Source organism: Dama dama, chromosome 4, assembly GCF_033118175.1.
Source record: "Dama dama isolate Ldn47 chromosome 4, ASM3311817v1, whole genome shotgun sequence".
Classification (NCBI taxonomy): domain Eukaryota; kingdom Metazoa; phylum Chordata; class Mammalia; order Artiodactyla; family Cervidae; genus Dama; species Dama dama.
Genome location: NC_083684.1, coordinates 53,659,228 through 53,681,713, shown reverse-complemented (window position 1 = coordinate 53,681,713; position 22,486 = coordinate 53,659,228). Strand labels below are relative to the sequence as shown.

General features: G+C 48.5%; 3 protein-coding genes across 4 annotated transcripts; 2 read left to right on the top strand and 1 right to left on the bottom strand.

Annotated features, from left to right (window-relative positions):
* Positions 1–4,644: 4,644 nt before the first annotated feature.
* LOC133055088 (interferon lambda-4-like) lies at positions 4,645–6,480 on the bottom strand. Its single transcript, XM_061140559.1, has 6 exons — positions 6,453–6,480; positions 6,012–6,091; positions 5,497–5,568; positions 5,268–5,411; positions 4,957–5,031; positions 4,645–4,795 (listed from the first exon to the last, which is right to left on the bottom strand). The coding sequence occupies exons 1-6, from the start codon at positions 6,478–6,480 to the stop codon at positions 4,697–4,699; spliced, it is 498 nt and encodes a 165-aa protein (XP_060996542.1). The 3' UTR covers positions 4,645–4,696.
* A 7,460-nt stretch (positions 6,481–13,940) lies between these two features.
* On the top strand, positions 13,941–15,754 carry LOC133055087 (interferon lambda-4-like). Its single transcript, XM_061140558.1, has 6 exons — positions 13,941–13,968; positions 14,230–14,408; positions 14,831–14,902; positions 14,988–15,131; positions 15,368–15,442; positions 15,604–15,754. The coding sequence occupies exons 1-6, from the start codon at positions 13,941–13,943 to the stop codon at positions 15,700–15,702; spliced, it is 597 nt and encodes a 198-aa protein (XP_060996541.1). The 3' UTR covers positions 15,703–15,754.
* Positions 15,755–18,272: 2,518 nt separating this feature from the next.
* LOC133051087 (interferon lambda-3-like) lies at positions 18,273–20,149 on the top strand. 2 transcript variants are annotated; one of them, XM_061135479.1, is made up of 6 exons: positions 18,273–18,429; positions 18,532–18,719; positions 18,992–19,069; positions 19,530–19,673; positions 19,779–19,862; positions 19,950–20,149. In XM_061135479.1, the coding sequence occupies exons 1-6, from the start codon at positions 18,387–18,389 to the stop codon at positions 20,046–20,048; spliced, it is 636 nt and encodes a 211-aa protein (XP_060991462.1). In that variant the 5' UTR covers positions 18,273–18,386; the 3' UTR covers positions 20,049–20,149. The 2 variants fall into 2 exon arrangements, with proteins under 2 accessions (XP_060991462.1, XP_060991452.1); XM_061135469.1 differs by having other exon boundaries at positions 18,529–18,719.
* The last annotated feature ends 2,337 nt before the right edge of the window (positions 20,150–22,486 follow it).

Sequence of the window (22,486 nt, the reverse complement as noted above, 5' to 3'; positions counted from 1 at the left end):
ATCGACAGAATAATAGGGGAGGGGCGGAGTCTGCTCTAACCTGTTCTCTGATTGTCAGGCACAGGAATAGGAGGATCTGTTATGAAATTGGAGTGTGACCAAGACTTCAGGGAAATCAACTGGGTTTGAGAAAAATGACTTCATTCATTCACTAAGTAATTACTCACCCCCTCCCTCACTTTGGGTCAGACCCTTTTAAGGCGCCAGGAAGAGATCATTAAAAAAAATAAAAGGCATAAAATTATGCTTCATGAAGTTTTTTTTGTTTTTTTGTTTTTTTACAAGAAAAAGGTACCAGAGAGTATGGGATGGGGGGATTAGGCATGTGGGATGTATTATGTTACATAACATCAGATAATGAAAATGAAAGAAATGAACCAGGGTTGAGAGCAGAGTGGAAGGGAAACTTTGCATTAAATAAGGTAATGAAATGACACTTGAGGGCAGACCTAAAGGAAATGAGGGAAGGAGCGCTGTGGAGATCTGAGAGGGAGCCTTCTAAGAAAAGGAAACAGTGCAAAAGGAAAAGAGAGAGAACCTCCTCCTTTTGTGAGCCTGTCTATGTCTCTGCTGCAATGTGGTCTTGAATACTCGTGATAGCACCAAAGACATCCATGCTTTAATTCTGTATTTCAAATACAGAAGACGGGGGGCGGGGGACCCAGAGAGGTTAAGAAAGTTGTTCACGGTCACACAGCAAATAACCAGTGAGGGCAGGATATGAACTGAATTTTGTCTGAAACCAGAAAATAGCCACTGCACTCAGCAGCCCCACTGTAGTTAGATCTCCTGGACTTGGAGGGAGTTGGATTTTTTCAATAGAAGGTGTGGAGTCCTTTTGACTATTCCTCCCACTCCCTCTTCCCTTCATTCGTAATTCCAGGGAGAGGGTGGACCAAAGTCTTCAGCTGGGGATATCTTTGAACACTAATGCGTAATAAAGATTCCAAAGCAACCGCAGGGATGTGCCCAAGGCACCTACCAGTGTTCTGGTTCAGTCAGTTCAGTTCAGTTCAGTCACTCAGTTGTGTCTGACTCTTTGCGACCCCATGAATCGCAGCACACCAGGCCTCCCTGTCCATCACCAACTCCCGGAGTTTACTCAAACTCATCCCCATTGAGTTGGTGATGCCATCCAGCCATCTCATCCTCTGTCGTCACTTTCTCCTCCTGCCCCTAATCCCTCCCAGAATCAGGGTCTTTTCCAATGAGTCAACTCATTGGAAACTCATGAGGTGGCCAAAGTATTGGAGTTTCAGCTTCAACATCAGTCCTTCCAATGAACACCCAGGACTGATCTCCTTTAGGATGGACTGGTTGGATCTCCTTGCAGTCCAAGGGACTCTCAAGAGTCTTCTCCAACACCACAGTTCAAAAGCATCAATTTTTCGGCGCTCAGCTTTCCTCACAGTCCAACTTTCACATCCATACATGACCATTGGAAAAACCATAGCCTTGACTAGACGGACCTTTGTTGGCAAAGTAATGTCTCTGCTTTTTAATATGCTATCTAGGTTGGTCATAACTTTCCTTCCAAAGAGTAAGTGTCTTTTAATTTCATGGCTGCAATCACCATCTGCAGTGATTTTGGAGCCCAAAAAAATAAAGTCTGACACTGTTTCCACTGTTTCCCCATCTATTTGCCATGAAGTGATGGGACCAGATGCCATCATCTTAGTTTTCTGAATGTTAAGCTTTAAGCCAACTTTTTCACTCTCCTCTTTCACTTTCATCAAGATGCTTTTCAGTTCCTCTTCACTTTCTGCGATAAGGGTGGTGTCATCTGCATATCTGAGGTTATTGATATTTCTCCTGGCAATCTTGATTCCAGCTTGTGCTTCTTCCAGCCCAGTGTTTCTCATGATGTACTCTGCATATAAGTTAAATAAGCAGGGTGACAATATACAGCCTTGACATACTCCTTTTCCTATTTGGAACCAGTCTGTTGTTCCATGTCCAGTTCTAACTGTTGCTTCCTGATCTGTATACAGGTTTCTCAAGGGACAGGTCAGGTGGTCTTGTATTCCCATCTCCTTCAGAATTTTCCAGTTTATTGTGATCCACACAGTCGAAGGCTTTGGCGTAGTCAATAAAGCAGAAATAGATGTTTTTCTAGAACTCTTTTGCTTTTTTGATGATCAAGGGATATTGGCAATTTGATCTCTGGTTCCTCTGCCTTTTCTAAAATCAGCTTGACCATCTGGAAGTTCTTGGTTCACGATTGCTGAAGCCTAGCTTGGAGAATTTTGAGCATTACCTTACTAGCGTGTGAGATGAGTGCAATTGTGCGGTAGTTTGAGCATTCTTTGGCATTGCCTTTCTTAGGGATTGGAATGAAAACTGACCTTTTCCAGTCCTGTGGGCACTGCTGAGTTTTCCAAATTTGCTGGCATATTGAGTGCAGCACTTTCACAGCATCATCTTTCAGGATTTGAAATAGCTCAACTGGAATTCCATCACCTCCACTAGCTTTGTTCATAGTGATACTTTCTAAGGCCCACTTGACTTCACATTCCAGGATCTCTGGCTCTAGGTGAGTGGTCACACCATTGTGATTATCTGGTTCGTGAAGATCTTTTTTGTACAGTTCTTCTGTGTATTCTTGCCACCTCTTCTTAATATCTTCTGCTTCTGTTAAGTCCATACCATTTCTGTCCTTTATTGAACCCATTTTTGCATGAAATATTCCCTTGGTATCTCTAATTTTCTTGAAGAGATCTCTAGTCTTTCCCATTCTGATGTTTTCCTCTATTTCTTTGCATTGATTGCTGAGGAAGGCTTTCTTATCTCTCCTGGCTATTCTTTGGAACTGTGCATTCAAATGGGAATATCTTTCCTTTTTTCCTTTGCTTTTTGCTTCTTTTCATTTCACTGTTATTTGTAAGGCCTCTTCAGACAACCATTTTGCCTTTTTGCATTTCTTTTCCATGGGGATGGTCTTGATCCCTGTCTCCTGTACAAAGTCACAAACCTCCGTCCATAGTTCATCAGGCTTTCTGTCTATCAGATCTAGTCCCTTAAATTGATTTCTCACTTCCACTGTATAGTCATAAGGGATTTGATTTAGGTCATACATGAATGGTCTAGTGGTTATCCCTAATTTCTTCAGTTTAAGTCTGAATTTGGCAATAAGGAGTTCATGATCTGAGCCACAGTCAGCTCCCGGTCTTGTTTTTGCTGACTGTATAGAGCTTCTCCATCTGTGTTCTGGTTAGTCCTGTCAGTTGCAGGGACTTTATATCAGGGGAGGAGACATTGCTAAAAGGAATCCTGAAAATTGACAAAATACCTCAAAATTCTTAAACATCATAGTGCTTCTCTTACAAAGGAAGTTCAGGGGAGTGGTTAAGAGCTTGGGAAGAAAGTGAAAGTGTTAGTCCAGTCACATCTGACTCTTTTTGAACTCTTGAACTGTAGCTCACCAGGCTCCTCTGTCCATGGGATTCTCCAGGCAACAATAGTGGAGTGGGTTGCCATTTCTCCCTCCAGGGGATCTTGCTGACCTAGGGATTGAACCTGGGTCTCTTCCATTGCAGGCAGATTCTTTACACTCTGAGACACCAGGTAGGAGCCTGGGAGCTGGAGTCAAAGATTCTGGGATTCAAACCAGGCTCTGACCATCACTGGTTGTGTGACCTTGGGAAACAGGCCTGTTTCCAAGCTATCCATAAAAATTGTTCCTCCACAGGTTCAGACTTTTTTTTTGCCCCACAACGGGGCAAATAGGATCTTAATTCTCCAACCAGAGATCTATCTCAAGCCCCCTGCACTGGAAGCCCAGCATCTTAACCACTGGACCACCAAGGAAGTCTCTTGACAAAATTTTGAAGTCCAATTGTTTTGCATTTATATGTGTGATGATTTAATGGAGATCAATTATTACTGCCATTCCATGACTTCAGCTGGAAGTTTCAGAAACATTATTTTAATGTATATTACTCACTGCAAAAGAAGTGCAATAATGCCATGGCATGGATAAGAAAACTGAAGCTCAAAGAGAATTTGTCCAGACACACAACTATGAAGTGGCAGGGACAGAACTGAAACTCAAGTCACCTGATTTCCCTGTCTCAGCATTTTGTGATCAGCAGCCCTCCCCACAAGGATCACAGGAGAAACAACCAACAGAAATGCAAAAAATATTTAATAATTGGCAATAAATTAACAATAGAATACAGAATAGCAAACACACAGAGAAACGTCATCAATACAAAACATACAAGTTACAGAACTAAAAGAAAAAAAAAAAAAAAACAACAACTGCTTATCAGAAGGACTTTTGGCCTCTTCACTACCCAGCCCCTCAGGGAATGAGGCCTCCCCAGCGGGAGCTCCAAAAGTCACAGATTCGTGGACTCTCAAGGCGACCACTGAAGGTTCAAAGCTGGAATTGGAACTTGTCACGGGACAGGGGTTCCTGTAACTACAGAAGTAGAAACCGGTCCATGGTCCGTGGTGGTGGTCAGCGATCAAGGCAGACACGGACTCCAGTCTTTTCCTGGGAGGTTCTTAGGGCAACGCATCCCACGGGAATACCGCTGGTTTCAGGGAAATCCTCCGGTCTTTAGGGAAAGGGCGCCTCTGGCACCAGCGCAGGCGGCTGAGAGACCCCCTGGGTCAGTGAACCCTCGCAGGAGGGCGGCGCGCGCAGCCAGGCGCCCTGAGCGCTCCGGGTCCAGGCGGAGCGGCGGCGGCATCACAGACAAGGCCCCGAGTGCGCCACCAGCCGCAGGTCCCACGCGAGCAGGTGCAGGAGGTGGAAGATGACGGTGGCTTCGTGGCACCGAGGCGAGTCCTGCAGCCCGGGAAGGAGGCAGAGCGGGGCTGAGTCAGCAATCTCCTTCCCGAGAGACACCCCGCTCCGGACCCTCAGGGCTCCAAGCCCGGCCCCCGCCCCGTCTCCACCTCCCGCGGTCCTCCCTGCGGTCCAGCCGCGCTCGCGCCGGCTCCACTCACAGCTCGGCGAGTCTTGGGACGCCTCCCGGGCCGCGGCGGGGACCTCCTCCAGGAGCCTGGCCGGGCCAGCTCGAGCTGGAGCGGGGAAGGAGGTCAGCGAAGGCGGTGGAGACCCGAGCCTGCCCTCCCCTCCCCGGTGACTCGCGCCCTCTCCCTTCCGGCGGCCGCAGAGCAAAGGCGGGAGGGTGCGAATCGTGTCCGTGCCCGTTTCCGGGCTCAGGGGGACAGCCTCGCAGTGCGGGTCGTGGCCCTGAGACCAGGGGCGCAGAGCGAGGCGGGAGCGGCGCGGGGCCAGGCCGCCGAGCACTCACGCAGGCCGCCACGTCCCGGCCCGCGGCCGCCAGCAGCTCCAGGGTCTGCCCGACGCCGGGGAAGAGCTCGGGGCTCGGCAGGCTGCTCAGCACGGCCTGGGCGTCGGCGAGGTCGCGGGCCACCCGACGGAGCATCGCACAGGACTGCGGGGACCCGGCTGGAGTTAGACGGGGCGGCGCCCGAGCCGCCCCCCACCACACACACAACCCCGCCGGCCTCGGGCCTCACCGACGGCCGAGGAGGGTTCCTCTTCTGGCGGATCGAGCAGTTTTGGGGCCCCCAGCTCAGCGTCTCTGCTTCCTGTGGGACAAGAGCTGGGGTGATGCAGGGCCTCCTGGCCAGGGCCCCTGGAGCACTGGGACGTCGAGGATTCCTGGGCGTGGATCAGTGGGTCGGGACGGTGGTGTTTTTCGTGTCCCGCACCAGGCTGCGCTCTGATGAGTGAGCGGAGCTGTAATGCTCCCGCGCTCTTTGTGCGGAGCCTATGCCTAGACTTCGAGCCGAGTCCGCCTGGAGGGGGCGCCCCTCTGTGAATCTCACCAAGGACGTATATGAGCCGACCACGGGACCCCCGGGAAGACGTCAGAGTCACAGTTGTGGACCCTGAAATCAGAGATGTGCCTGCTGGACGCTAGAACATGGGCGCCCCTCGGGCCAAAGACTGGTGTCTCTGAGCCTGGAGGGACCAGGGCTGGGAGGTGCGGGGTTGGGAGAGGGGGGCAGGGCCTCAGAGCATCACTCACATATCGGTCCCTCACTGCCTTAACAGCCAGCAGCGCCCAGGGGTCCAAGGAGCGATAATGTGAGAGGAGGCAGCGCCGGGCTCAGTCATGTGGGGTACGCCACCGCACCCACAGTCTCCAAAACCCACAGCCCGACGACGGCTGCTGTGGCTGCGCCACTCCACCCCATCTCCGCTCCTGCTGCAGGCGACGGATGTCAGCGAGCCCAAAGAGAAGGCCCTGAGTCCAAGCCCCTGCCTCTGGTTAGACTGGCACAAGGACGGACCCTCACAGCGTGGACGCTGATCACACCCAGGGGAAGAGGCAGGGAGGGTCCTGACACCCCTCCTACCCTCAGCCTCTCTCCCCTCACTCCTCACCTGCACTGTGTCTTGGGTTCCTGGCACTGCAGCAGGGCCTGTCTTCCACTGGCCTCTGGGTGGTGTCCAGAGTGGTGCCCACCTGGGTCGGCGGTGCCTGCACCCTCCATGGTGGCTTTTAAGTGTTTTTAACTGAGACCAGTGAGCAACCGGGCTTCCCCGATGCAGAGTAAACTTTCCCAACGTCAGTGCTGGCCACTGGCTGGTGTGTGTGGACTTCTACCCCCCTGGGCCAGTGCCAGCCATGACTCTGCCTGACCCTCACTCCTGAGCCAGTTGCTACTGTTTGCTTTCTGGACTCTGTCTTTTCTGTATGTTGATCTTTCTTTTCCTCTCTAGCGATGAACTGAAAACACACCTTTGCCTTCAATTGGAAGCTGCAAGCTTGGCAGAGGTACCAATACAAGTGCCTGCCCTCCAGGAGCTCATACTAGGGTTTCTAATGCTTGCTCTTCCATCGCTCTCTTTTGTCATTACATCCTGTCTTCTTTCCCTGTCTTTTGCTTTCTCTTTCCTTGCACAAATATCCCTCCCTTCTGTTTTTCAGCTTTTTTACTCATCCAGGTCTTAGAAAAATTCTATCTTCCTTAGAGTATTATTTCCTGTGTGTGCATGTTAAGTTGTTTCAATCGTGTCTGACTCTTTGTGATTCCATGGACTGTAGTCCGCCAGGCTCCTCTGTCCATGGGATTCTTCATTCAGGAAGTGCTTAGCATGTATCAGCTATAATTATTGTTAACAATGTTTGAGAAAAACATGTCTGCAATTCCAATTTTCAACAGCAAATGAAAAATAGTTTTATAATTAGTAAATGAATAAATATCATTTAATAGCACTCTATTAAATGATATGTAGTCCTTTACCAACTACCAACTAACAGGCTTAGTTGATCCACAGTATGTAGGATCTTCCCAGGCCAGGGATTGAACCCATGTCTCCTGTATTGGGAGGCGGATTCTTTACCACTGAACTACCAGGGATGCCCCACATGTTTAGTTTTTTGAGAAATGACCAACCCTGTTTTCCAGAGGGGCTATACCATTTTGCATTTACACCAGCAATGAGTGATCAGTTTCCTGTATCCTCACTAGCATTTGATGTTGTCACTATTTTTTTAGGCATTCCGATAGCCGTATTATATTATCTCATTGTGGTTTTAATTTGCATCTCTCTAATGATCTGTCTCTTGAGAAACCTGTATGCAGGTCAAGAAGCAACAGTTAGAACTGGACATGGAACAACAAACTGGTTCCAAATAGGAAAAGGAGTATGTCAAGGCTGTATATTGTCACCCTGCTTATTTAACTTATATGCAGAGTACATCATGAGAAACACTGGGCTGGAAGAAGCACAAGCTGGAATCAAGATTGCCAGGAGAAATATCAATAACCTCAGATATGCAGACGACACCACCCTTATGGCAGAAAGTGAAGAGGAACTAAAGAGCCTCTTGATGAAAGTGAAGGAGGAGAGTGAATAAGTTGGCTTAAAGCTTAACATTCAGAAAACTAAGATGATGGCATCTGGTCCCATCACTTCATGGCAAATAGATGGGGAAACAGTGGAAACAGTGTCAGACTTTATTTTTTTGGGTTCCAAAATCACTGCAGATGGTGATTGCAGCCATGAAATTAAAAGACGCTTACTCCTTGGAAGGAAAGTTATGACAAACCTAGATAGCATTTTTAAAAGCAGAGACATTACTTTGCCAACAAAGGTCTGTCTAGTCAAGGCTATGGTTTTTCCAGTAGTCATGTATGGATGTGAGAGTTGGACTGTGAGGAAAGCTGAGCACCAAAGAATTGATGCTTTTGAACTGTGGTGTTGGAGAAGACTCTTGAGAGACCCTTGGACTGCAAGGAGATCCAACTAGTCCATCCTAAAGGAGATCAGTCCTGGGTGTTCATTGGAAGGACTGATGTTGAAGCTGAAACTCCAATACTTTGGCCACCTCATGAGTTTCCAATGAGTTGACTCATTGGAAAAGACCCTAATGCTGAGAAAGATTGGGGGCAGGAGGAGAAGGGGATGACAGAGGATGAGATGGCTGGATGGCATCACCGACTTGATGGACATGGGTTTGGGTAGACTCCAGGAGTTGGTGATGGACAGGGAGGCCTAGTGTGCTGCGATTGCAAGGAGTTGCAAAGAGTCAGACACAACTGAGCGACTGAACTGAACTGAACCGAATGGCTAATAATGTCCAACATCTTTTCATATACTTATTTCCCAACTTTCACTCTTTGGTGAAATGTCTCTTAATGTCTTTTGCCCATTTCCCAAATGGGTTGTTTAATTTTTCTACTGTTGAGTTTTGAGAGTTCTCTATCTATTCACGATACTAGTCCTTCATAAGGTGGGTGGTTTGCAATTATTTTCTCCCAGTCTTTAGCTCATCTTTCTATCTTCTTTTTTAATTAACTAATTATTTTTGGTTGTGCTGAGTCTTCATTGCTTCACGAGGGCTCTCTCTGGTTGCAGTGCTCTGGCTTCTAATTGAGGTGGCTTGTTGTGGAGCACAGGCGCCAGGCACATGGGCTTTAGTAGTTGCAGCACTTGAGCTCAGTAGTTGTGGCTCACTGGATCTAGAGCATGGGCTCAGTAGTTGTAGAGCACAGGCTTAGTTGGGATCTTCCTGGATCCAGGATTGAACCCATCCCCTGGATTGGCAGATGGATCCTTATCCACTGTACCACGAGAGAAGTCCTATCTTCTTAACATGGTCTTTCACAGAGCAAAAATTTTTGATCCAGTTCAGTTGATCAATTTTCCTTTTATGGATTAATCCCTTTGTCCACCTCTAGACCTTGAAGATGGTCTTCCTAGATTTTTCTAACTTCTATAGCTTTATGTTTTACATTTAAGTCAGTGCTCCATATTGAGTTAATTTTTATTTTCGTGTGAGTTTTAGGTCAAGGTTCATTGTTTGGCCTATGGTTGTCCAATTACTCCAGCATTGTTTTTTTAGTTAATTAATTTACTTATTCTTAGCTGTGTCTGGTCTTCATTATTTCACAGATTTTCTCTAGTTGCAGCAAGTGAGATCTACTCTTCATTTCAGTGCATGGGCTTCTTATAGTGGTGGCTTCTCTTGCTGCGGAGCAGGGGCTCTAGGGTGCTTCAGTGGGGGCTTCAATAGTTGCAGTTCCTGGGATCCAGAGTATAGGCTCAATAACTGTACACAGACTTAGTTGGTTTGGGTCATGTGGAATCTTCCCAGACCAGGGATCGAACCAGGTGTCTCCTGCATTGGCAGGCAGATTCTTCACCACTAAGCCACTAAGGAAGCCCAGCATGGTTTTTGAAAGGGCTATTTTTTTTCCAGTGAATTGCTTTTGCATGTATGAGTATTTCTAAACTCAAGGAGTGTCACAACATGTGTATTGTTCTCAACAATTTCCTTTTTTCACTCTATGTCTTGAAGATTTTTCCATGTTAATACATATAGATCTACTTCATTCTATTTAAAGTCCAGCTTAACCTGGGGTTCATGAACTACCCCTACGGTAGGATTCAGGGGAAAGTGAACTTGCATGGGAGAAAGTTACATCTCCTTCACTAACCTCTAACTGAAATTTAGCATTTCTTTCCCTGATGAATGTAAGCAACAAGCTACAATAATATTAGCAGAAGTTGTGACTTTGTGATAAAAGAAGGCACAGATATTTCATAGCATACTACAGATATGGCACATGTCTTGCAATATCATTTACTCCTATTACTACTTCAAAAGTATAGTAGTTGTTAAACCTATTGCTCTATCTTGTACTTAGATCATTAATAAAGAGAAATATGTATCACTTATTGCAAAGTTACTCTAATGTTTCGGTAACTGTGTTTCAATATAATCAATTTTCTTAATAGTCCTGTGTATTTAATTTTATGTCTTTAAAAACACATGGAAAAAAATACATTTTTGAATCAATAAGCAATTACAGCAAGGTGTCAGTATATAAGATTAATACACAAAAGCCTATTGCTTTCAATGAACAATTTGAATTTGAAATTAAAAATACCATTTACATTCAACATCCCCCAAAATGAAATACTTAAGTATTAATACAAATCTAACAAAATATAAACAAAATCTGTATGAGAAACACTATAAAACTCTGATGAGAGAAGTAAAAGAACATCTAAAAATAGAACTCTTCTGTGAATATGGATAGCAAGATTCAATATTGTGAAGATGTCAGTCCTTCCTAACTTAATCTATAGAGTCAATACAATCCAAAGTTCTAGCAAGTTAATTTGTGGATACTGACAAAGCGAAAGTTTAAACAGAAATTTGAAAGACCCAGAGTAGCTTTCACAGTATTAAAGGAGAAGAACAACGTTGAAGGATGGACACTCTCACATTAAGACTTACTATAAAGCTATAATAATCAGGACTCTGTTATTAGTGAAAAGATAAATAAATCAATGTAACAGAAGAGAGTGCCCAGGAATAGACCCACACAAATGCAGTCAATTGATTTTTGAGAAAGGACCAAAGGCAATTATTCAATAAAGAAAGGATGGTCTTCCCACAAATGGTACTGAAACAACTGGATAGGGAATTCCCTGGTGACCCAGTGGTTTAGACTCCGAGCTTCCACTACAGGGGGCGAAGTTTCAATCCCTGGTCAGGGAACTAAATCCTGCATGCCTTAGGGTGTGACCAAAAATAAATATAAACAAATAAACCTAGATGCAGACTTTGCACATTTTCACAAAAGTTAACCTAAAATATATCATAGACCTAAATGTAAAGTGCAGAACTATACAACCCCTATAATGTAGTATAGGAGAAAATCTAGGGAACCGTGATGATGATTCTTTTTGTATACGTTGAAAACACAAGACATGGAAGAAAAAAAAATTGATGAATTAGAAAAATTTAAAATTTCAGCTCTATGACAGACACCGTTAAAAGAATGAAAAAGTTACTCCCTTTCTCTCCCCTAGTCTTAAGAAGCATGACTTTGACAAAAGACTGGAAAGAATATTAATGCCCACCAATAGGAGTTTGGGATTGGTTATTCAATAATCCCATTAGATTGGAAGCCTTACTAGTGGTACATGCAAATTGTCTTCCATCTGCCCCTCCAAGGTCATTCTTCCCACTTCTCAAGCCTCCTCTGGGCCCCAGAAGCTGGCCTTTGGCTTCTGTTGAGTGCAGTCAATGGGGAGCCTAGTAATAGGGCCTGAGAGGGAAAGTAGAATACAGTCAGTGTATTTACCTCTCTTCTCCTCCACCTGTGTGTATGACTTCTTCCGGGGTCAGGTAACCCCTCCCTCCCCCATCCGCTTTCTTCAGGCTGAGGGATGACAGACCCACACCAGCTGGGCCCCAAGACCTTGAACTACTTGTCCTCTGCCCCCTTTACCATCCAGTCCCTTGGTAAACACTCCTGGTATTATACCACTTCAAATTATCCTAAATTGATTAGGCCATCTATTTCCTGCAGGGGACCTCACTGATACAGTATAATTAAAGACGTGGGGGAATACAAATGAGAGATATTGATAAGACACAAAAAGCAGACTACCAAACTGTATACAGACAAGCTCCAACTTGGCAGAAATTGTTCATAGAGGAAAAAAAAAAAAAGGAGGATTAGCAACTAACTGCTAAAAAGATTACCTCCAGGAAGTGGGATTAAAGACTTTTTTAAGTCTCCAAATTGTGTTTTTTTAATTGGCTGAATCTTTATAACGAATGTGTTACTTCAATAATCAGAAAACATACACACAAATCAATATATGTAACATTTCTACACATTGGAAAAATTGTTCCAGAGCTGGGGTGAGGCGAGACAGGGTGAGGTGGGTGGTGAATTTACAGATTTCTTTTTTCTCCTTTATGCATGTCTCTATTTTTCAGGCATTATCCAAAGACCCTGCATTACTAATTTTATCAGGAAAAGTAGTAGGTTTTATTATTTATTTATTTAATATTTTTATTTATTTATTTGGCTGCACCAGGGTCTTAGCTATGGCATGTGAGACCTAGTTCCCTGACCAGGGATCGAACCCAGGCCCCTTCGTTGGGAGCCCAGAGTATTAGCCACTGGACCACCGGGGAAGTCCCTTTTATTTATTTTTATTTTGACTCTGTTGGGTTTTTTTTGCAGGCCTTCTTCAGTTGCAGTGAGTGAGGGCTACTCTCTAGTTACGATGTGCAGGCTTCTCATTGCAATAGTTTCTTTTTGTTGCGGAGCATGGCCCTAGAGCACTGGCTCAGTAGTTGAGGTGCATGGGCTTTGTTGTCACTCAGCACACGGAATCTTTCCAGACCAGGGATGGAACCCATGTCCCCTGCATTGGCAGGTGATTCTTTACCACTGAGCCACCAGGAAAGCCCAGCAGATTTTATTTTTAAACCTAAACAAAGAGACTGACAGAGACACACAGAGACGCTTGAATGCTTGCGATGTTGACTAAAAAAATAGTCACAACCTAAAAGTTGAGTTACATTTTATTCGGTGGAAATTTTCAGGACTTAAGTCCAGGAGGCAGCATCTCAAGTGGTCCTGGGAGAACTACTTGGAGGAGGTGGGAGGCGGAGGGAGTCAGGTTACATTGAAATTTGCATCAAGGGGTAGGTAGTCTGAACATCAAAAGTATTTTTGTGAATTAAAGAAAATCAGATACCACAAGTTAAGGAATTCAGCGCTTTTCCTTGTATGCAAAGATGGAAGAGTCTGGACTCACTGAAATCATTCCTTTCATATGCATCTCCGCTATCTGGGGCCAGTATCCTGAGTTCCCCAGCTTTCACCGTAGGGAGTGGTTAATTTTGGTGGCTGCCGGATGTTGTTCTCCTTCATGGGCTCAGAAATTCACCTTCAGAGGGCCGGAATCACTGATGGCTGTGACATCCTTGTCTATTGATATGGCAGGAAATACTCCATTTCTCAGTGAAAAAAAAGGAATAAGAAACAAATGAAGTTACTGACAAAGACAAAAACAGGATCAAAGAGGTGGAGACAAAAGGGGAGGTGACTAGAGAGGGAAGAAAGAGAAACAGAATGAAATGAGGACAGAAAAGGAAAGAGAGGAGGCACTAAATCAGATATGGGGGGGAGGGCGGCAGTAGTTATGGCTTAGAGATAATCTTTGAAGCTGGTTTGAAAACAGGTTTAAATTCTGCCTCTGCCGATTATGAACTGCATATCTTGGAGAAGTTCCTTCGTCTTACCGTGCCACGGTTTTCCCATCTGCAAATTGGAGGTATAATAGAACAATTCTTGCAGTGTCATTTTTTGAACATTAAGTGAGATGAGTACATATCAGTACCTTGGAACAGGGCCTAGTAACTGTGTAAGAGCTAATTGGCATTATAGAAAAGAGATAACAACACCCAGGGTGATGAAAGTGAAAGGATATAGAAAGGGACTGGAAGTGTTGGCAGTTAGCTGGGGTGGCATCATTGCTGGCATTGCCCCACTGTGGGTTAAAGTCCTCACATCCCTGCCTACAACCCTCTGGGCCGATCAATGGCCAGCACTGACGTTGGGAAAGTATACTCTGCACCGGGGAAGCCCGGTTGCTCACTGGTCTCAGTTAAAAACACTTAAAAGCCACCATGGAGGGTGCAGGCACCGCCGACCCAGGTGGGCACCACTCTGGACACCACCCAGAGGCCAGTGGAAGACAGGCCCTGCTGCAGTGCCAGGAACCCAAGACACAGTGCAGGTGAGGAGTGAGGGGAGAGAGGCTGAGGGTAGGAGGGGTGTCAGGACCCTCCCTGCCTCTTCCCCTGGGTGTGATCAGCGTCCACGCTGTGAGGGTCCGTCCTTGTGCCAGTCTAACCAGAGGCAGGGGCTTGGACTCAGGGCCTTCTCTTTGGGCTCACTGACATCCGTCGCCTGCAGCAGGAGCGGAGATGGGGCAGAGTGGCGCAGTCGCAGTGGTCGTGGGATTGTGGGTCTTGGCGACCACGGGTGTAGCTGCCGACCCCGACGTGACAGAGCCTCAGCGCTGCCTCCTCTCACACTATCGCTCCTTGGACCCCCGGGCGCTGCTGGATGTCAAGGCGCTGAGGGACCACTATGTGAGTGATGCTCAGAGGACCCGCCCCTCAGCCCCTGGCACCGCCAGGCTCAGGGATGCCAGTCTTTGTCCCGAGGGGCCTTGGCGAACTAGAGTCTAGTAGGTGCATGGGGGATCTCGGAGTCCAGAACTGTGAACCCCGACCCCTTCCCTGAGGCTCTGGTGGTCTGTCATACAAGACGAAGCGCATCACAGATGGGACGCCCCCTCCAGGCGGACTCGGCTCGAAGTCTAGGCATAGGCTCCGCACAAAGAGCGCGGGAGCATTACAGCTCCGCTCACTCATCAGAGCGCAGCCTGGTGCGGGACACGAAAAACACCACCGTCCCGACCCACTGATCCACGCCCAGGAATCCTCGACGTCCCAGTGCTCCAGGGGCCCTGGCCAGGAGGCCCTGCATCACCCCAGCTCTTGTCCCGCAGGAAGAAGAGATGCTGAGCTGGGGGCCCCAAAACTGCTCGATCCGCCAGAAGAGGAACCCTCCTCGGCCGTCGGTGAGGCCCGAGGCCGGCGGGGTTGTGTGTGTGGTGGGGGGCGGCTCGGGCGCCGCCCCGTCTAACTCCAGCCGGGTCCCCGCAGTCCTGTGCGATGCTCCGTCGGGTGGCCCGCGACCTCGCCGACGCCCAGGCCGTGCTGAGCAGCCTGCCGAGCCCCGAGCTCTTCCCCGGCGTCGGGCAGACCCTGGAGCTGCTGGCGGCCGCGGGCCGGGACGTGGCGGCCTGCGTGAGTGCTCGGCGGCCTGGCCCCGCGCCGCTCCCGCCTCGCTCTGCGCCCCTGGTCTCAGGGCCACGACCCGCACTGCGAGGCTGTCCCCCTGAGCCCGGAAACGGGCACGGACACGATTCGCACCCTCCCGCCTTTGCTCTGCGGCCGCCGGAAGGGAGAGGGCGCGAGTCACCGGGGAGGGGAGGGCAGGCTCGGGTCTCCACCGCCTTCGCTGACCTCCTTCCCCGCTCCAGCTCGAGCTGGCCCGGCCAGGCTCCTGGAGGAGGTCCCCGCCGCGGCCCGGGAGGCGTCCCAAGACTCGCCGAGCTGTGAGTGGAGCCGGCGCGAGCGCGGCTGGACCGCAGGGAGGACCGCGGGAGGTGGAGACGGGGCGGGGGCCGGGCTTGGAGCCCTGAGGGTCCGGAGCGGGGTGTCTCTCGGGAAGGAGATTGCTGACTCAGCCCCGCTCTGCCTCCTTCCCGGGCTGCAGGACTCGCCTCGGTGCCACGAAGCCACCGTCATCTTCCACCTCCTGCACCTGCTCGCGTGGGACCTGCGGCTGGTGGCGCACTCGGGGCCTTGTCTGTGATGCCGCCGCCGCTCCGCCTGGACCCGGAGCGCTCAGGGCGCCTGGCTGCGCGCGCCGCCCTCCTGCGAGGGTTCACTGACCCAGGGGGTCTCTCAGCCGCCTGCGCTGGTGCCAGAGGCGCCCTTTCCCTAAAGACCGGAGGATTTCCCTGAAACCAGCGGTATTCCCGTGGGATGCGTTGCCCTAAGAACCTCCCAGGAAAAGACTGGAGTCCGTGTCTGCCTTGATCGCTGACCACCACCACGGACCATGGACCGGTTTCTACTTCTGTAGTTACAGGAACCCCTGTCCCGTGACAAGTTCCAATTCCAGCTTTGAACCTTCAGTGGTCGCCTTGAGAGTCCACGAACCTGTGACTTTTGGAGCTCCCCCTTGGGGAGGCCTCATTCCCTGATGGACTGGGTAGTGAAGGAGCCAAAGGTCCTGAGAAGCAGTTTTTTGTTTTTGTTTTTTTTCTTTTAATTCCATAACTTGTGTGTTTTGTATTGATGAAGTTTCTGTATGTATTTGCTATTCTGTCTTCTGTTGTTAATTTATTGCCAATTATTAAATATTTTTTGCATTTCTGTTGGTTGTTTCTCCTGTGATCATTGTGAGGGGGGCTGTTGATCACAAAATGCTGAAACAGGGAAATCAGGTGACTTGAGTTTTGGTTCTGTCCTTGCCACTTCATAGTTGTGTGTCTGGACAAATTGCTTCTCTTTGAGCCTCTGTTTTTTCATCTATGCCATGACATTATTGCACTTCTCTTGCAGTGAGTAATATACATTGAGATAATGTTTCTGAAGCTTCCAGCTGAAGTCACAGAATGGCCTTAATAACTGGTCTCCATTAAATCACCACACACATAAATGCACAAAAACTGTACTTCTTTCATTTGTTCTGACCTGTGGATGGGCAACCATTGTAGCCAAGTGCAAAGACTGTTTCCCAAGGTCACATAGCTAGTGATCAGAACCAGGTTTGAACCCAGAATATTTACCTCCAGCTCCAATGCTCCTAACCACTCCCCTGAACTTCCTTTCTAAGAGAAACAGTATTTAGGAATTTTCAGATAAACAGTCAATTTTCATGATTCACTGCTGTGGGGATATCTTCTCCCCTGATATAAGGTGCGTGCAGTTGACAGAAACTGACCAGAACACTGGTAGGTGTCCAAGGCACATCCCTGTGGTTGCTTTGGAAACATGATTATGCATTGGAACTCATAGATATTCCCAGACGAGGACTGTGGTCCACCCTCTCCAGGACTCCACACTTTCTGTTGGAGAAATCCATTCCCTCCAAGTCCAGATCTAGCCACACTGGGGCTGTTGAGTTACTTGTCTGCTGTCAGACAAAACTCAGTTCATATCCTGCCCTCACTAGTTCTTTGCTGTGTGACCGTGAACAACTTTCTTAACCTCTCTGGGTCCCTGCAGTGTCTTCTGTATTTAAAATGTAGGTAAGCATGGATGTTTTTGGTGCTATCACGAGTATTCAAGACCACATTGCAGCAGAGACATAGACAGGCTCACAAAAGCAGGAGGTTCTCTCTCTTTTCCTTTTGCACTGACTGTTCCCTTTTCTTAGAAGGCTCCCTCTCAGATCTCCACAGAGCTCCCTCCCTCACTTCCTTTAGGTCTGCCCTCAAGTGTCATTTCATTACCTTATTTAATGCAAACTTTCCCTTCCACTCTGCTCTCAACCCTGGTTCATTTCTTTCATTTTCCATTATCTGATGTTATCTGACATAATACATCCCACATGCCTAATCCTCCATCCCATACTCTCTGGTACCTTTTTCTTGTAAATAGCTTCATGAAGGATTGTCTTTCATTTTTTTTCAATACTGTTTTCTTGGCACCTTAAAAAGGGTCTGACCCAAAGTAGGGAGTAAATAATTACTTAGTGAATGAAGGCATTCTTCTCAAACCCAGCTGATTTCTCTGAAGTCTTAGTCACATCCCAATTTCATAGCATATCCTCCTATTCCTGGGTCACTCTGTGCCTGACAATCAGAGAACATGTTAGTGCAGACTCCACCCCTCCCCCATTCTGTCACTATCAGTAAGTGGGGAGGAGCTGGTCTCCTCTGTTAGTTCTAGAGTGTTTTTGCCTTTCTGACCCCCTCTCCCCACCCTCAACAGCACCCCTGGATCTTCTCTCATCCTCCGAACAGCCTCCCTTTTGGAAGGTCCAGGTTGTTCAAGGTAACAGCTTCTACAAGTGCCTTTTCCTTCTATTCCCTGCACTGGGGCATCTGCAAAAAAGAAAATCCCTCTGTCCCCTCCCCGCCCAGTCCTAAATCAACCTGGTCTCTGCAGGAGACCCGCCCTTGTGGGGCTGAAGCTACTCCAGTCCTGATTTCGTCTTCATTACTCACTTCCTCGGAGGTGAGCACAAATCAATGTCAGTTTCTCTTTCGCTCAGTTGCTCACCTGGCTCACTGGCTCCGCCCTGCTCTGGGCTTTCCCAGTGTTAGCCTGTAGCTGTGTTTTCACTTTTCGTACATCAGCTGGAATTGCCCGGCTGCACAGGCTAAAAGCTGCACCATGGAGCTCAGGCAGCAGTTACACCTCAGACGGAGCTGGAAGTTCAGAGACACAAACGGAGCAAGGAGCCGAGATTCAGAAGAGGAGGCTGAAGTCAGAGACGCCAGACAAGACTGAGATCCCAGGCAACAGCCTCAGAGTGGACACTTGATGCCCCATTCTGACAGAGACCAGAGAGCAGGAATGAAGCTGGGTGAGCCCCCACATCATTGTCTGGGACCCTCGCCTCCCCACAGCCTGCACCCTCCCTGCCTGACGCCCTCCCCACCTCACCTCTCTATCCTTCCTGAAGCAGACATGGCCCCGGGCTGCATGCTGGTGCTGGTGCTGATGCTGCTGACCGCGGCGCTGAGCAGGACAGGGGCAGCTCCTGTGCCCTCTGCCCCCAGGGCAGTGCCACCTGCCAGGGGCTGCCACATGGCCGAGTTCAAGTCTCTGTCCCCGCAAGAGCTGCAGGCCTTCAAGACGGCCAAGGATGCCTTTGTGAGTTTCCCCACCCCTCCTGCAGTGGATGAGCCCCCAGCCCCCTGCTGTGGGCTCCTAGACGACCTGGGCTGCAGGCGGGCCTGCCCTCCCTTCACGGGGCTGGCCTCCCCGCTCCCCGCAGTGGGCGATCTCCTGTCCTGCCCTGGATGAGCCTCTACCATCCTTTGGGAAGTTCACCTCCCCTGCTCTGTTGTTGGCCATCTTCGGGTCTCCCTGGGGTCCCCCCTCCGTCCCTCCCGCTGTGATCTGACCTTGCCCTTGCTCTCTAGGAGGACTCACTCCTGCAGAAGGACTGGGACTGCAGCGCCCGCCTGTTCCCCAGGACCCGGGACCTGAAGCACCTGCAGGTGAGTTGGGAGAGTCAGGCCCACCTGCCCTCACCCGCTCTGGCTCTGCAGGTGCCCCTCCCTCCTCTCACGTGTCCTTCTCTCTCTGTCCTCCCCTGCGCTTCCCCTCAGCCAACCATGCAGACTGTGTCTCTCACCTGACCCTGACTTTCCCTTCCTCTGTCCCTTCCCTGTCCCCCTCACCTGCCCTCCTCACCTGTCCCCCTCACCTGTTCCCTCACCTGTTCCCTCACCTGTCCCCCCCACCTGTCCCCTCACCTGACCCCCTCACCTGACCCCCTCACCTGTCCCTTCCCCTGTCCCCTCACCTGACCCCCTCACCTGACCCCCTCACCTGTGTCCCTTCCCCTGTCCCCTCACCTGACCCCCCTCACCTGTCCCCTCACCTGTCCCCTCACCTGTCCCCTCAACTGTCCCTCTCTCACGTGCAGCTCTCACGTGTCTTCTGTCTCCTCCTCAGGTGTGGGAGCGCCCCGTGGCTCTGAAGGCAGAGCTGGCCCTGACACTGACGGTCCTGGAGGCCATGGCTAACTCATCCCTGGACCACAGCCTGGAGCGGCCCCTTCTCACGCTGCGGTACATCCACTCCAAGCTCCAGGCCTGTGTGAGTGCTGAGGCCTCAGGCCGGGTCTGGGTTCTGACCACCTGGATGTCCCCCTCGGTCCCCGGCTCCGCCTCACAGCCTCACCCCTCTCTCCTCTGCCCACAGGTCCCAGCTCAGCCCACAGCAAGCCCCAGGCCCCGGGGCCACCTCCACCACTGGCTGCACCGGCTTCAGGAGGCCCAGAAGAAGGTGAGTGAGCGGAGAAGCCAAACTGATGTCTGGGGCAGCTGGGATCCCAGGCGTGGGAGATACTGAGCCATCCCTCTCTCCCCTCAGGAGTCCCAGGACTGCCTCGAAGCCTCTGTGATGTTCAACCTCTTCCGCCTCCTCACCCAGGACCTGAAATGTGTTGCCATTGGAGACCAGTGTGTCTGACCCTGGAGACCCGCCTGCAACCTGTCCTTCCTTCTTAGATATTTTTTATGCATCAACTACCTCCACTGGATTATTGGTTCTAGAATCCTATTTTTTTATGAAGCCCCTAAATTATATTTATTCTTGCACTTTTTATACAATATGTAAAAATAAACTATTTGTTCCTAACATTGACCTTGTTTATATGTGTCTGAATATGTGACTGCATATGTGGCAGGGGGAATGGGAAGAGAGAAATGAAGAGAATATGAAAGAACGGGGACTTTCCTGGTGGCACAGTGGAAAAGAATTCGCCTGCTAGAGCAGGGAATGTGGTTCAGTTCCTGGTTGGGGAGAATTCCACATGCCATGGAGCAGCTAAGCCTGTGGGACACAGCCATGAGGTATGCTCACATGCTGTAGGCCCTCAAGGTGCAACTACTGAAGCACATGCACGCAGGGCCTGTGCCTAGCAATAGAGAGACCATTGCAATGAGAAGGCCATGCAGTGAAACAAAGTGTAGCCCCTCTTTTCTGCAACTGGAGAATTCCTGCGTGCAACAATAAAGACCCAGCACAGCCAAAAATAAAAAAGTAAATAATTTTTTAAAAGAGAATATGAAAGAATGAATGAGCAAGGAGTGAAAGAATCACTAAGGATTTTTCCAACCACAACAAGGGAAGATTTTATTGCACCACAAGCTGCCATTACATTAAGAAATAAGATGTCTAGAGCTGTCTGGGTCTGGGTCAGATCAGTGGGACAAATGTCTATCATGGACCTATGGTCTGTATCTGTGAGTGTGTCTAAGGATATATGTTAAAATTGTGTTCATGGTTCATTCAGCTCAACCACCTGTGGTTCTGAACCTGGGATGGCTTGTCAGATTGGAGATTTGCTGGGAGAAATATCACAGAGGAAGTTATCACCAAAAATTATTTAGTTCCACTGTGAGCATTGCTCTACGTAGAGAATTGTGTTGGCTACAAATCATTTTTGTTTCTGATCTATGTGTCTTTCATTTTCTTTTCTTGCCTTATTGGAATGGATAGGACTGTACCACTACGTTGAGTAAGAAGGGTGAGAGAGGACATGTTTGCCTTCTTCCTGATCTTAGGGGGAAAGCATTCAGTTTCACCAGTAAGTGTAAATGTCAGCTGTAGGGTTTTTTTTTTGGTAGATGCTCTTTTCATTTCTTTCTTTCTTTTTTAAAAATTTATATATTGATCTGGCTGTGCCAGGTCTTAGTTGCTGCATGTGGGATCTAGTTTCTCAACCAGGGGTCAAACCCTGGCCCCCATGGAGTCTTAGCCACTGGGCCACCAGGGAAGTCCCAAGATGCTTTTTTTCAAGTTGAGGAAGTTCCTTTTCATTCCTATTTTTTCTAAGAGTTTTCAAAAATCATAAATGGATGTTTGTGTTTGGTAACTGTTTTTTCTTCATTGATATGATCATGTGATTTTTTTTCTTTAGCCTGTCTTGGTGAATTGTATTGATTGGTTTTCAAATGTTGAACCAATCTTGTATCCTTGGAATGAATCCGTTAGGTGGTAGGGTATAATTCTTTTGATGTACTGCTGAAGTCTACGTGCCAACATTTTGTTAAGGATTTTTGTGTCTATATGCATTACTTCACTTTGTGTTAGATAACAAGTTCAAATTATTTTTTAAGCCAGTTGAGTTGAAACTTACTGTTGTGTTGTGCTATGCTCTGTCACTTCAGTCATGTCTGACTCTGTGACCCCATGGACTGTAGCCCACCAGGCTCCTCTGTCCATAGGATTCTCCAATCAAGAATACTGGAGTAGGTTGCCATGCCTCCTCCAGGGGATCCTCCCAGCCCTGGGATTGAACCCACATCTCTTGTGTCTCCTGCATTGCAGGAGAATTCATTATTGTTGAGCCACTAGGTAAGCCCAAAACTTACTATTACTTGCAGCCAAAAGCATCCTTAATGATACGCATGGAAATGAAAGGCAGGTTTCCCACAGAGCTGACGAATTCTGGCTGCATGGGATTGTTATGCCTCCATGCCATACCCAAGACTGTCATTGATACAAAGCTGCAAAGAGTCCTCATAATCAGTATCCATGGAAAGGGGGGCAGGAAGATGAATAACCTGGGGCTACAATCCAGGGAAACAGGCTCTTCTGCCTACCTCAGTCTCTATGACGTCACTATTCCTTCAAACCTCTGTTTCTTGAAAGTTTCACTCCAACTCTTTGAAGTCTTCTCTGCTTCCTCTTATCAGTGACTCCATCATGTCTTTTCCCTCTCTCCAAACAGATTACTTTGCTCTCTTCCTCACAGAAGCTACCAGGTAGAAATTCCACATCATCTATACCACACCCTACCTGTCCCCACCCTCCTCTTGCTTCCCCATCAAGATCAGTGAGTCGCCTTTCTTTCTAACTTGGACCAGTGCCTGATTCTGGTCCCTCTTATGTCCTTCCTCCAT

Bases quoted from the DNA above. Each gene is read 5' to 3' on its own strand.
- LOC133051087 (XM_061135469.1), top strand. From the start codon at position 18,387: ATGCCCCATTCTGACAGAGACCAGAGAGCAGGAATGAAGCTGG. The intron at 19,070-19,529 runs GTGAGTTGGGAG...TCTCCTCCTCAG, and splicing joins GGGACCTGAAGCACCTGCAG to GTGTGGGAGCGCCCCGTGGC. The intron at 19,863-19,949 runs GTGAGTGAGCGG...CTCTCCCCTCAG, and splicing joins TTCAGGAGGCCCAGAAGAAG to GAGTCCCAGGACTGCCTCGA.
- LOC133055087 (XM_061140558.1), top strand. From the start codon at position 13,941: ATGGAGGGTGCAGGCACCGCCGACCCAG. The intron at 14,409-14,830 runs GTGAGTGATGCT...CTTGTCCCGCAG, and splicing joins AGGCGCTGAGGGACCACTAT to GAAGAAGAGATGCTGAGCTG. The intron at 15,443-15,603 runs GTGAGTGGAGCC...CCCGGGCTGCAG, and splicing joins GTCCCAAGACTCGCCGAGCT to GACTCGCCTCGGTGCCACGA.
- LOC133055088 (XM_061140559.1), bottom strand. From the start codon at position 6,480: ATGGAGGGTGCAGGCACCGCCGACCCAG. The intron at 6,092-6,452 runs GTGGGCACCACT...CACATGACTGAG, and splicing joins TGCAGGCACCGCCGACCCAG to CCCGGCGCTGCCTCCTCTCA. The intron at 5,569-6,011 runs GTGAGTGATGCT...CTTGTCCCACAG, and splicing joins AGGCAGTGAGGGACCGATAT to GAAGCAGAGACGCTGAGCTG.